Source organism: Rhododendron vialii, chromosome 7a (assembly GCF_030253575.1).
Source record: "Rhododendron vialii isolate Sample 1 chromosome 7a, ASM3025357v1".
In the NCBI taxonomy this organism is placed as follows: domain Eukaryota; kingdom Viridiplantae; phylum Streptophyta; class Magnoliopsida; order Ericales; family Ericaceae; genus Rhododendron; species Rhododendron vialii.
Window position 1 is genome coordinate 3,601,562 of NC_080563.1, and position 14,046 is coordinate 3,615,607.

The 14,046-nt window shown below is 38.4% G+C and overlaps 2 protein-coding genes across 4 annotated transcripts; both read right to left on the minus strand.

Annotated features, from left to right (window-relative positions):
- Window positions 1-914: 914 nt before the first annotated feature.
- Window positions 915-6,699, minus strand: LOC131331768 (malate dehydrogenase-like). 2 transcript variants are annotated; one of them, XM_058365682.1, is made up of 7 exons: window positions 6,533-6,699; window positions 4,282-4,440; window positions 4,028-4,203; window positions 3,092-3,369; window positions 1,961-2,096; window positions 1,736-1,847; window positions 915-1,146 (listed from the first exon to the last, which is right to left on the minus strand). In XM_058365682.1, exons 1-7 carry the CDS (start codon window positions 6,573-6,575, stop codon window positions 1,052-1,054), a joined length of 999 nt encoding a protein of 332 aa, XP_058221665.1. In that variant the 5' UTR covers window positions 6,576-6,699; the 3' UTR covers window positions 915-1,051. The 2 variants fall into 2 exon arrangements, with proteins under 2 accessions (XP_058221665.1, XP_058221664.1); XM_058365681.1 differs by lacking the exon at window positions 6,533-6,699 and adding an exon at window positions 6,047-6,254.
- Window positions 6,700-8,654: 1,955 nt separating this feature from the next.
- On the minus strand, window positions 8,655-14,040 carry LOC131331769 (uncharacterized). Of its 2 annotated transcripts, XM_058365684.1 has the most exons (8): window positions 13,918-14,040; window positions 12,211-12,268; window positions 11,878-12,121; window positions 10,186-10,338; window positions 9,649-9,754; window positions 9,420-9,534; window positions 9,098-9,160; window positions 8,655-8,963 (listed from the first exon to the last, which is right to left on the minus strand). In XM_058365684.1, the coding sequence occupies exons 2-7, from the start codon at window positions 12,256-12,258 to the stop codon at window positions 9,122-9,124; spliced, it is 705 nt and encodes a 234-aa protein (XP_058221667.1). In that variant the 5' UTR covers window positions 12,259-12,268; window positions 13,918-14,040; the 3' UTR covers window positions 8,655-8,963; window positions 9,098-9,121. The 2 variants fall into 2 exon arrangements, with proteins under 2 accessions (XP_058221667.1, XP_058221666.1); XM_058365683.1 differs by lacking the exon at window positions 13,918-14,040 and having other exon boundaries at window positions 12,211-13,280.
- Between the last annotated feature and the right edge of the window lie 6 nt (window positions 14,041-14,046).

Below are 14,046 nucleotides of genomic sequence, written 5' to 3' on the forward strand. Positions count from 1 at the left end.
TGACGGTCTTATTGGGCCCCTGGAGGATTATACATTCACATAAATAAATGGAGTAAAAAGATTTTTTTTTTTTTTTTAAATCCTCAATGGAGTAAAAAAGATAGATATAAAATAAGAGAGTGCAAGTACAGGTTTTTCATCAAAGTGATGTACTGGTATATTTTTTTGGGTAAATCAAAGTGACGTAAATTGAAATTGATTCGATAAGCAATATTACAGTATTACTATATGATTCTTCACAGCTCTGCCTTGTGTGTGTACTAATGGTTATCCACAACATAACTTCTATTGAAAAGAGATATAAAATGTGATATCTAATTCATGTAGCTTTCTTATTTTTTGCCATGTGGGTTACGTTTTTGGCATCAATAATATGACGAATAAGAACATATTGATAAACGATAACATCCACCCAACATGGATGCCGTAGGAAGTTGTAGGAGAAAAGTATGGTAATAAATGGAGTGCAGTATAAACACAAATACATGCATATTTGTGCAAACTACTCTCAATATTACTGCATTTTATCTAACAATCACACAAAGGACATAAACAACTTTTCTCTCTTTCACGAGGTTAGCCCTTCCCTTGAATATAATTTTGACATCGGGCTCAACGAAGAATCCGGAGACGACATTGAAAATGAAGTTCCCAAGAGAATTTTGGACAAGACCGTCACGAGAACGGTCCAAAACCCCTTTCAGAATAGACGAGTGGTTCAGCATCGTCAATGCTTTGGGGTTTTCTTTGTCTGTCCAGAATAGACGAACCATAGTTTCATAAAAGAGGGGGGAAAAAAAAGGATCAAATATTTAGCTAACATTTGAAAGTTAATTAGAACAAAGAGTACAGAAATAACTTCAAATGCCAAACCACATTTGGAAAGTTAGAGAGACAAATATCTGAAAGAGCACTTCAGCAACTGGAGGGAGGTTTATTTATTTTGATCGCATAAAATGGCCGAATAACATCTAAGTTTCTGAAAGATAACTGAATGAAATTATAGATTATCCCTCCATTATCTTTATTTCAAAGAAACATAAACTCATTGTCAGTTGAGGCATGAATAAGCCAATGACTTCTCCTCCATAAGCTCTTTTGCGGTGGCATCCATCTTTCCCCTTGAAAACTCATCAATCTTGAGCCCTGCCATTGCAACAAGTTTCATTAACTCAAACTCCCCCAGCTGCATTACTATAAAAATGTCAGCACTTGCATTTCTATGCCAAATCTGACCCGAAAAAACAATTAGCTCCATATCGTGGTGTATACACCGCCAATGGTTCTTCATCAACCACACAGTCCACATGATTTCTCACAAAAGAAAGCTTCTTTGGCTCACAAGAAGGCGTGGTGTCTACAGATGTCCAAAAGACATCAGTTTGTATCCTTTCATTTTGCATTAAACTGTTTATTTTCTTTGTTGGTGTAGTTGCTATGACAGTTACGAAAGGTAAAACTTTTGGTAGCTTTCTTGTGTCATTTCTCTTCCTTGACGACAAAGGGCAGAACCCATTTCATTAGTTAATGTAAGAAGCATAGTCTGTCCCAGTTACAACAAAATATATTGCCGGCCCTGACTAAAGTTGAAATATTGTTGGTTAGATCAGCCATAATCTCGGTTTTACAAAGGAAACGTATCTGGAGTCAGGTTTGACTTTTCCCTTTTCCGTCTCATTTGCTTAGGCATAGGTGAAATGATTTTTGCAACAGTTTATAGAGCATTGAAACTTACCCTGCACAATCTTCCATTCTCCTTTCTCACAAGTAACAGGAAAAGAGTAAATAAGGCCAGGTTGAATTCCATAAGACCCATCTGAGTACACTCCCATTGAAACCCACGTTCCCTGAATGAAGCAATAAAACGCAAAATAAATAAACAATAAGATGCTGATAATAGTATACAGAGAGAAATAGCAATAATTTTGCAACACCAAATTGTTAGTGAAGAAACTCTAACCTTGGTAGTCCCAAGAACCCAATCGTGTATATGATCACAAGCAGAACTTGCAGCAGATAATGCACTAGACAGCTTTCGTGCTTTGATTATAGCTGCGCCACGCTGTTGCACAGTAGCAATGAACTCGGTATTTAGCCTGAGACATTCAGAAATTCGGTGCTCTTAGTAAATCTAATCCAGCAGTAAAAAAAGATGCCTATGTGGGAAAACAAGACGGGATTGTTGTAACATTGTTAGTTTGCTACATTGCTGAATTCAATGGATTCGATTATCAACTATACCTAACCTCGGATCCTATGCGAGAGCAGTTTTAAAAATTACCTTAAATCTTTGTGTGATTGTCATATGTGAGAGCACTTTTTAAAAAAAAATGACCCTAAATCTTTGGGGGGAAAATGGTTAGGGATTCCAAGATAGGTAACTATGACATTAGTCACATTACACATATCTTCTTAGGAAACAAATGTTTATTTCTTCTGAAATTATGCTCAATGGAATTGAAGGATGGGCATCTTAATCAAGCTTGTTTAAGTGTCCATTTTAGCTGCAAAATGAAAGTTTAACATGGATGATTAACTGCATAATTAAGTGGACGAAACCTGGGAGAGAGGAACAGAGAGGAGTCAACTCTATTCATATTGTCCAGAAAATCCCCTTGGTTTATCTTTATATTTAAAATTTATCTTCTAGTTTGATCTGTGAAGCGAAGTCCCACATGGCCTGGGTACCAAAGTAATATGAAGTATATAAGTGTGAGGGCACCCTCACTTTATTAGCTAGCTTTTGGGGTTGAGTTCTACCCAAGACCATGTAACAAGGTATCAGAGCTAGGTACCAGAGATGGGTACGGTGCGTGTCTCTGGCTTGCACACAGCAGGTGTTGCCGAGTGAGCAGCTTGCACATGAGGCAGGGTGTGAAGCGGCGTCCCACATCGCCTGGGTACCAAAGTAATCTGAAGTATATAAGCGTGAGGGCACCCTCACTTCAATAACTAGCTTTTGGGGTCGAGTTCTACCCAAGACCGTGTAACATGATCTCCCAACGTTCTCGCCCTATTAAATTATCAAAGATAATATGCACGTAAGGACTATCTCGCAAATAAAAAAGGCAAAATAGAATGATGGGAATACCAATTGTCATCACCAACAAGTTCTCTGACAGGTTTCAGTCCAGCGCTGGTGCTTACAGTTGCATGATTGACATCAGGGTACTGAGTTGAAGAATGATTCCCCCAGATGATTACATTCTTCACATCACCAACATGAACTTGCAGCCTCTCTGATATTTGGCCTAGGGCTCTGTTATGGTCAAGCCTTGTAAGGCATGTGATATTTTTCTCTGGTATTGAAGGGGCAAATTCTTTCAGGATGAGTGCATTGGTGTTGGCCGGGTTAGCAACCACTAGTACCTATACAGGAATCACCAAGAAACGCCTAAACATAGTAGATGGATTTGTGGATCTTCAGCACTACATCTAAGCGCAAAGTGAATAATGGAAAAAATGGGAATACTTACCCCGTACGCAGATTAAAAGAAATCTCTGATTTTCTGCCAATAGGATAAGTATGCAGAATGCAGCAAAAGTACAAAATGAAAAAATATTGGCAGAGGCAAAAGATGTCGTCTTACCAAGAACAATTAATGGTAATATTGTGGGAATTAACAATGACTAAAATCTACAGATCGTTCAACCGTCTAGAACATATTTTGGGTTTTTGCACATGCTAGACTGAGAGAGGCTATGCTTTGCAACTTTAGACAAAAAGTAAATTAATAACTACATCCAATGTCCTAAAGGGAGTTGCCTAGTGACTACTTTATGGAAAACATGACAGGCTTTGGAAGCAATAGGCAGAAGAGAGAGCTAAATGTCCAATAGTAGGGTTTACGACCATAAGTCAAGTTATAGCCAATATCAAAGCCTGAGATAAATTTACCATAGATTAATACATCTTAATACGGCATCAAGAGAGCATCTCCTAATTCAAAGGCTTGCCAAAAAATATCCATAACACAGTGATCATTAACTTCATCATCAGAACTGCTTTGCAATTAACCCATCTCACCTTGCAATTTGGAGAGGCATGCTGTTCCAAAGCTGAAGCTTGGGTCTTGTAAATGGATACATTTTTGGACATCACATCCTTCCGCTCCATTCCCTCCTTCCGGGGGAATCCGCCAACCATGATTGCAATATCAACACCTTTACAAGCCTCAATGGCATCAGTAGTTGCAACAACACCTGTTCAACAACACATCCAGTCAACCAAGAGATTAAAAGTGGAACTTAGTCCAGCTAACATCCAAAGTAGAATCATACCCCTAAGAAGAGGAAAGTCAGCATCAATCAATTCCATTTTCACCCCGTTCAAGGCCTCAGCAGCAGGTTCAATATCAAGCATGTGCAGAATGACAGGCTGATCTGGACCCAGCATGACCCCTCTAGCAATCATTGGAACAAGAGCATAACCTATTTGTCCTGTGCAACAAGTTTATAGTAACAAATATGAATGATCTCCTTATAAATCATTTCAAACCGCAGACAATATTGGTAAGTTCATAATATATGCTTGAGAATTACTCAGATCAGATTTGCATGCTTGACTCTGTCAACAGTCTTAGGTTACGATGTTTTAGTTCCTTTATCCAATTTCTCTAATTCTATTTTCTCTAATTGGCAGATATGATTCGCCCAAATACCTAGTCAAGCACGATCACCTTACGACATCACATATTATCATCACTCTTATGCAGTTGGAAAACTTGGATATTCAATGGTAAGCAGTCAAAGACACAATACCAGAGGCAGAACAACAATAGAACAAGAACAGCAAGGCGATGAACAGCGCGTGATGAACAGTAATGTCGGTGAACAGTAATAGGTGAACAGTAACATCGTGAACAATACATGATGGTGAACAGTAATCGGTGAACAGTAATGACAGTGAACAGTGCGCGGCAACAGTAATCGGTGAGTTAGGATTAGGGTTAGGGTTAAGGCAGAGGCTAGGAGTAGGATTATGATTTTAGGGATTATGTATAGAGGCTAGGGTTTAGGCTAGGGTTGTGGTGGTTTAAGATTAAGGTTAAGATCCCGCTCTGATACCATGTTGTAAGAGAAAGAAGGAAAAGTGCATAGGGTGTTAACTTACCCTGACACATAAAGAGCTTTATTTGTATTATGTCGTGACCCATTACATAACATGACTACCCGATGTGGGACTAATATATTCTAACAAAAATTAATTGTTATAGTGATAGTACTATATTTATCTGTTTGCGGTCTCATCGAGCACCATGTTGTGATTACCTCTTCAATGGGATGCTGAATATCAGAAGCATTAGAAATTTAGAAGGATCCTACGTTTAAGAATGCTTTGGGTTTGGGGAGTAGACATTAAGAAAAGCAGGGAGGGAATGTTTTCAGTTGTTGTGGAATGTATTTTCATTCCTGGTTGTTTTAGACTACAAATGGTCCCATGTCATTTGGGTGAGAAGGAGTCTGTGTTTTCACCCAAAACGAATGTCTTCCGTCTTGCCTCCGGTTCGTCCCAACCCCAAACTGAATCAATGTTGAATTCCGAAACACAACAGACTAGCAACTGTCTCTCTTAATGCCTAGCAATCAATGTAGAAAGAGGAACGAATGGAAAACATAGCACGTCGTACCACTGGAGATCATTCTTACTGGATTGGTAGAGAAAAAAACCTTGTCTGCATACTGAAAAGCAATTACATGCTTTTGAAAAGCTCAATGCAAATTAAAGAAGCCTATATCTTCTTTTTCTTTTCTTTTTTTTTCTTTCTTTGAGAAACTAGAAGCCTATATCTCAAACTCTTGGATTTCATGGGCTAAGACGTTTCAGCATACCAAAATTGCATAAGATGAATCATCGGCTTCGCTGATCCAATTCAAGATGTTGATGCAAAAAACTGCAGACTATTTAGTATTAGGATATTCTTAAGCCCATCATTCATGCCTCGTAACAAAATATTCAGATTTCAGACAACAATCGAAATAATGCGAAAAAAGGTCAAACATAATGGAGTAACTTAATCCAGCATAAAAGTTTGAATGAACATGCCTGCAGCACCAGTGATTAGTACTGTAATAGGCTCCTTTTCTACATTCAAGAGGCCCCACATGTGTCTGATAATTTTCCGCGACAGATACATAGAACCCAAAACCACAACAACCGTCTCAACCAATTCCAAATTCTCCATCGACTTGTTTCCCAAAGAACAAACAAAACACGCTGTTTCTGATCGATGTTTTCAAAATTAACAGCATAAAGTTTCAACATTTATGCAAACACACGGGGACCAAGTAAACCGAGAATCCAAGCAAGGATATACAAACACTTCAATCGATTACCTAGACAAACACTATACTCAACAGAGGTATTGATTTCTTCAGCTCGAAGGAAAGCACACAAGGGCAATATCATGTGTGAATTTGTTTAATTGGACAAGAAAAGAACATTAATAAGCGTAGACAGAGGCAATTGGGATGCCTCTCTGTATCTAAATCACTTCATGCATGTAAAAAAAAACATGTGGAGAGAGATTACCAGCGGCGCCGGTGACGAGAACCCTGACTGGATCTTTGGCCATTGTTGTAGTGTGCAGAGGAGGCTGAAGAGGAAGAGCCTATGTTATATGTGTGCGAGCGTGTTGCGCCCATGCTTGCGAGTGTATATGGTAGAGAGAGAGAGAGAGAGAGAGAGAGAGGGTGAGAAGATCGAGAAGGACGACGAGATTCGAGGGGATAATGATAAGGTTGAGCAGCTTGGTGATGTGCAACTGCAGCACCGTGCGGTCCGTGCTGCGTGGCTCGAATGCCGTCCGTTCGGCAATTTAAGGTTTCAAATCTCCGAGCCGTGCAGCACTGTTGGATTCGAACGGATGGCATCCGACCGCACAGCACCAACCCCTGCAGTAACGAACCCATCCATGCAAGTTGTTCTTAATATGATGCCCCCTGCTTTTATTGAACTTTTCAGTTCAAACAGTCAAGCAACTCATTTCAATATTCGAAGTCAAAAGATTTCGTCACAAATTTAGAAATAAATTGATATTCACTTCTTTTTTTTATCCACACTTTTTTTTTTGTTGTTTTTTTTAGTATTAAAAGTTTATGTAATTTTTTTTTTGCTAAAAGACAAAAAAAAGAGTGTAGATACAAAAAAGACGAAGAAGGTGTGTGAATATCAATTCCCATATAGAAATGAACAAAAACTACCAAATTAAGGACACGAATTACTGCAAAAAGTACACTAGGTATCGGCATAATAAATCATGTCCGCGACTTGGGGGTTCAATTCATGGCTTTTATGGGTTTTTTTCCAGACTCATCTCATTGATCAAAGATGGTTTATTTTTTAGATTCCGTGACTAACATCAATGATGCCAAAATTATCTTAATCAGATACTATTATATAGAATTAAGAATGCATTTATCTTTGGGGAAAAATAAAAAAAAAAAGATTGCAACACAAGATTGGAACCCATTTAAAATCATATCAAACATATCCGGCCAATGTGAGTTTTGGTCTTGTTTATGTTTTGATCATCAAGGTGAGTCTAAAAATGGCCCAAAACAAAGGGACTGTGAATTGGACATCAAATAGACTAGAGGATTCAACTTTGAAAAAAATTGGACATCAAATAGACTAGAGGATTCAACTTTGAAAAATCTATTCCGTATTAGAGAGACTAGAAATCTTTTTCTTTTGTCTTTTTGAGCTTTTGAGAGAAGAGTCTAGTGTCGAATTAACTTCGACGAGAGAATCAAACTTGCGACTAGATTTTGGTATGTCTAGGACTAAGGTTCAAAACCTTCGACTGCTATTAATTCTTGTGGCCTCAATTCATACGGGTTAACCCAAACTTTAAATGAGCTTCCAAATGAATAATAGAGTCCAGTGCCTCATAATTTAGTTAAAGTGAAAGTAAACTGACCCAGACGTCCTAAGTTTACAAAAGGAAAAAGAAAAGGCCTTGGCAAGATATAAATCCCAGTCCTTTGATTCCAATTTAAGAGACAAAACTTTATTTTCCTTGCAGAAGGTGAAATAAAGATAATGTTTACAAGTTTCATGAAAAACGAGAGAGAGAGAGAGAGAGAGAGAGAGAGAGAGAGAGAGAGAGAGAGAGAGAGAGAGAGAGAGAGAGCTTAGTCAATTTTTGCAGTTGCCCGACTTTGAGCTATTTTAACAGTGGTATATGGTTCGATGATGTTGATAACTTGCTAAGAGAAATGACAAAATAGTAGCAATGGTTTTTCACTGATTTTTGTCCAATTTGAGCATTTTTACATGTTAGAACATCTCCAATAGATGTACTCCACAGTCTGCGAAAATTCCTTGCGACCACTAGAAATTTGACCAGTCATTAAGTTCACGGTCTCATAATTAATCATGGTGTGCATAAGCGAATGCAAACATCTAGTTATCCCAGAAAAACTAGGGGTAGCTTGCACATCTATTAGTACATTCTCTCTCACAGATCGATGTGTCCCACTGTAAAAACGTACAAATAGATGGGATGTATTGCACTCAAATTTTTGCTTGGACATGAACTATCACAGCACGCCATTAGAAATGCTCGTATAACATACTTCCTCAAGCATTTGTAATCGGTTGTACTGCTAGCAGACTATGATTGTTCGCGTTCATCAGAATCCCCAGCCAGTTAGATTTTTAAAAGTTGGCATTTTCCTTCTTGGAGCTATTAATAGAGTTCCCTTAGTTCTTTCCATACTTTCTTTACATAACTACACCATTTAACTTACATTACCGGCCTTTTCCAGAAGTTGCATATGCTTCATGATGTTTATGAGAAGAGATCTAAATTAAATATAAGTCTGTCCGCAAAATACATTAAGCAATCATCACTGAGATATTCCTACCAAAAACTACGGGCTGGGGCATGTTTAAGTACTAGCTTCACCCATTTCTGCACCGTATATTATCCACACTGAAGATCGCGAAACGTACTTACCTACAACCAAATAACATGTACGAGTCTCCAAATAAAGAATATGCCAAAACAATGAAAAGAGCATTTCTCCTGTAAAACAGTCGAGTTATAAAATGGTTATAAGTTGCCAACAGACTAAAACTGTGAAATAATACCTTGAATAAGTTAGCAACGGGATATTAATCAGCATCTGCAGGAGCAGCATCTTTCTGCACAATCTGCGATCACAAAGATCCTCAGTTCATAATGAAGCAACTGGGGAATATAATTACGGTAAACTGATAACCATTAAATCTACAACAATCTTCACTAATCTCCAATATTCCTGTCATCTTTGCCATAGACAACGGGAGAGTCAGGACAACATTTAGATCTGGGAATCCAATCCCACAATAAGTCTATAATAACTTCACACTTGACACACCAGATACAAATTTACATCTGCCAACGGATTGACGTCTAAATTAGTAGAAGTACCTGTGAGATGTATTCTTTGATCCTCTCACTAATGGGTCCATCTAAAGCTCTCTCAGCAAGCTCATAAACAAGAGTATTTCCTTCCGGGCCATTAGATTTTTCCTTCTGCAGATATCTAACAACGCAAGAATAGGATAAGGGGCATGGTTCTATTTAGGTTAAGGAATTTCTTTAAACAAAAGAACTACCAAGAGAAATCCACCCAATTGGGAAATTCTATGTGTGTAACCTTTGTTGGACAAGTCCCTCCAGAGCCTGCTTGATGTTTCCAAGGGTAGGATGGCCTTCGTCATTTTCAGACAATCCCAGCCGCCTCAAATGATGCCACAGATTTTCTGCAATAGCTCACCAGAACAAGAGGAGTCTTCACAATGTTAGATTACCATGAGAGAACAATTAAGATGACATAAAACTCAGCCCTAGAGAATTTTTGTTACAATTTTGATTCAGAAACAACCTGAATAGGCTAGCGTTACAATCTCAATCGTACATTTTGCTGGAATACCTTATTGATAGGTTCAGTGCTAAATTTAGTTGAAACTTGAAACTATATTTACAACTTCCAAAATTTTAAAAATGACTTAGATCTCTGATTTGTGCCATCTATTCTTGCATTCCAGAATCCGTGTTCCTCACCAGGAGGTTGAGTCTTTACCATAGGCAAGATCCTCCTCCCCCAGGCTCCGGCCTCCAATATACAAAAAAGGAAAATGAAAAGAAATAGTGATTGAAATTTACAATGGCTGAATCCACTCACAAATTATACCTTCTGTGATTTTGCCTCCAGCAAGATATACAACACTAATAACAACGAAAGTAAAACCAGTCAGATGCGACGAATTAGCATCTTCAATATATTTCTTGTACACATCAGCAGGTAGGTGACTTATAATAACATATGATTTTGAATCAGGAGCACCTGCAAAAGCAAATTTAGAAACTCCAATCACAGTCAAGACAGAAAATTAACCACCAGAACAATGACCACACAATGTCCAAAAATGTTGGTGGTTACGTCTATTAGTCTATGTAAAAACTAGGGGTGAGCATGATCCGGATTGGTTCGGTTTTATAGTAAACTAAGAACCAAACCAATGCCTACGGATTATGAAATTGGAGAACCAAACCAACCCATAAAAGGCATAGAACCAAACCAATCCAAACCATTAAAATGCGGATTGGTTTCAGTTTTAAACCACGGTTTGCTTTGAACTAAGCTATTATTTTCAAAAATTATTGGGTTAATTAGTCTTGGTAGTGAAGGAATTATGGGAATAGATATTGGAATTGGTTTTCATGTATAGAAACTTGGGAATTGGAGCATGGAAGTTGACTGATCTAGTGATCCAATATGCTTTTTGTGTATACTAAATTAATAATCATAGAAAATTAGGAAAGGGTTGTGAATCATTTTATATAGAAGTTTAGTCTAAATTACCTTAGCAGGGAAGAAAAAAAACTAAATATTGTGGTGAATTTAATAGGATCAATAAATCAGGAAAATAGTTGACTAAGGCTCCCATATTTATTTGGTGAATCATAATTAAACTATATATATATATATATATATATATATATATATATATATATATATATATATTATACGGATCGGATCGGATCGGTTTGGAACCATAACCGTAAACGTGAATCCTCAAACCAAACCATATAACGCGGATTCTAATTTTTTTAAACCATGACCAAACCATACTACTAAAAAACTGGACAAAACCTTTCAGTTTGGATTGGATTCATGGTTTGACAGATTTTTTGCTCACCCCAAGCAAAAACGTGATCAGAAATGTTTGCAATGAACACATTCCGATAAGTTTGTTCCAGGTTGTCATTTAGAACAAGTTAGGGGGCACCCTTGGGAAGCGAAGGGCCCAAGTTAACCTATCAATGGAGTATCCTTAGGTAGCTAATATGAGTATAGAGTGCAGCCTCAACAAGAACATTAGAAAAACCAACAAAGTAGCCAGACTTTGTTAACATGGTGCAACTTGTATGGAAGGACTTTTGAGGCTCTTTGATGTATTTCACTTGCTCAAAACTTCAACCAAGAGACTTTTATACCAGCGTATTAACCATGTCGTATATGCTACAGAAGTGTAATCTAAAAGCTAGATGAATTCTAATTTAACTAACAACTTTGAACCAGACCAATCCACATTTGGTCCTGAGACTGAATCCAGCTACATGAGCAAAGTTACACAATAGCGTGCTTTGATTTAACAGAAGTAAGACAACACACTTGAAAGTTCTACCAGCCACCAAAACCAAAGGTCCAAAAGTACTTTTCGCTAGGGTCAGTTTCTCAGAGGACTTAAGGGGACCTTCCTTGGCCTCTTTATCATTACCGCTGCATTTGGAATGGCGGTTAGCACGTTAACAAATCAGGTGAAAGAAAAGTTATGCTAGCATTATTTTTCTCAAGAGTTAAATGGTAACAATTTCTCACTCTGTTGTGAAGCGCGACCCTGATTAGTTGAAGAACGAGATCTTTGGAGCTCCCTCATCTCATATCCAAAAGTGTTTAAGAGCTTTTCTTTAGCCACATTGATCACATAACCAGGGAGAGCCCTCTGTCTGTGGTTTTTGGTAACCAGTTGAGTAAGCTCGTCTCTTTTGATTGGGCAACCTGAATTCTGCTGGGTTTTGAAAAGGACATATCTGATCACTTCTGCAACTAGCCTATCCTTTTCCTGTATCAAGAATAAGTAACCAAATTAAAAGATAGAGACTATCCAGCAAAATCAGAAAAATATATATGCAAGTGACGCCCAGTATGCACCTCAGTAGAAATGTCAAACTGAGAGAAATCATCTTCAGCAGTTGCCATCCTGTATGACCTATAGTGAAAGTGAAGAGGGGAAGTAACAAAGGTAAACACATTAATAACATGACTCATGGCATCTTTAAACACCCGGTCCCGCGCACCTACTAGTGCTAACAAATGGTAAGTTTGCAGAATCACTTCATAGAACTTGTACCACCAGGATCCACTAGCCTAGATTTAAACCATTTACTAGCTGCTTTAGCTTTCACACCTCCAAACTTAGGCCTCTAGTTTATTTTTTTTGATAGGCTTAGGCATCTAGTTTTTCAGTATGTGATACGCTACACAGGCGTAGACAAGTGTATCTCGTTGAAATAATAACTTGATGACCCTGAAGCATGGTCTTAGCTGGTTACTGCAGTACAGGACATATTCAGGTGCTAAGTTCAGAACAGCAGGATACATGGGGAAAATGGTTGGAAAAAGAATATGAAATGGTTCCTTTGTTATGTTTGGTTGTACCATACAAGTATACAATAGCTGGAACAGAAAGTTAACTTTTAGTTAAGCCACTAAGTTTAACTCTTTTTTTAGGGACGGTAACAAGCTAACAATGTGTGTATAGGGGTAGTCCTCACACAGTCACACTTACCCCAACCTCAACCTGGTAAACTTAGGGTTCCGTTTGAAGTCCATTGTGCCACGCGCCCACGCTCATGACTTCACATTTCACAAGAGCACGCGTTTTCTTAAATTGACTACTTTCAAGATAATCCATCTAGTCTCATGCACAAAAGTACTAATCTTGTAAACATCGTGTATAATGAGCCATAAGTTCCTGTGAACATTGGGATGTGAAATCCACATGTGCAGTATTCACAGAATAGTAATATGAACACCTCACGCTAATCAGGAATTAAGATAACCCCCGAAATTTTGGAATTGGTAACAGAGAAATCCCCCCTTATTTATCTATATATGCCAATATGCTTAAGCATAAAGCTGTAATCTTTTGTTCGATTGTTGAAAAATGGTTGAGATTTTCATTCCGTGAGACCTGGAGAAACAAAATCCTCCACTGAGCCAAACCCAAAACCCGTTAGCATGAAAAAGGTTAGTGTGTGGAGAGCCCCACATGAAGGTAAACTCACAACCCAGTTCAGAAAGTGCAGAAGATTGAAAAATCAAGCGAGTCTCTAAAATGGAATGACCCACGAATCAATTGTGTTGGGCTTGTGAAGCCTAATTTAATTTTGGTCAGGCTTTGCTGAGGGTTTGGTATACGACCTGCCCGGTCAGGTCACGGGGGTTTGGTGGGTAGCACCTACGGCGAGGCCCAAGGGCAGCCCCCCGAAACCTAGAAGGGGTATCACGGTAATCGGTGATGTGAACCCGAGATTGTACATACTTTCTATACGCAGCAGCTGATGTATCTAGTACTCTCTTCATTCGAATTACCTGGTGAATTGATGTGAGCCGTGTGGATTTACTCAACTACACAATTGAGAAACCGCGTAAAAAAACCCATCAATCGTTGTATTTTTCTATTCTTGATTAATCTTTGCGCATTGTGTGTTTGTTGGTTTGTCCGATTGCTCAACAAATTATAGATAGGCTATGCTTTTCAATTGAGAGACGGAAATATGCACCAAAATGAATAGATCCATGAATAAACATGAGAATTCAAACCAGCAATCTAGTTAGTGACATGCATTAACGTACCGATTTCAAGCCGGAGAGAGAGAGAGAGAGAGAGAGAGAGAGAGAGGCGAAGTTGGTAAGATATCGCTTCCCGCCACTTCAACGAGGGTAGAGACTCGAGAGGGTTTTGGGCGCAATTTTTCCATCGAT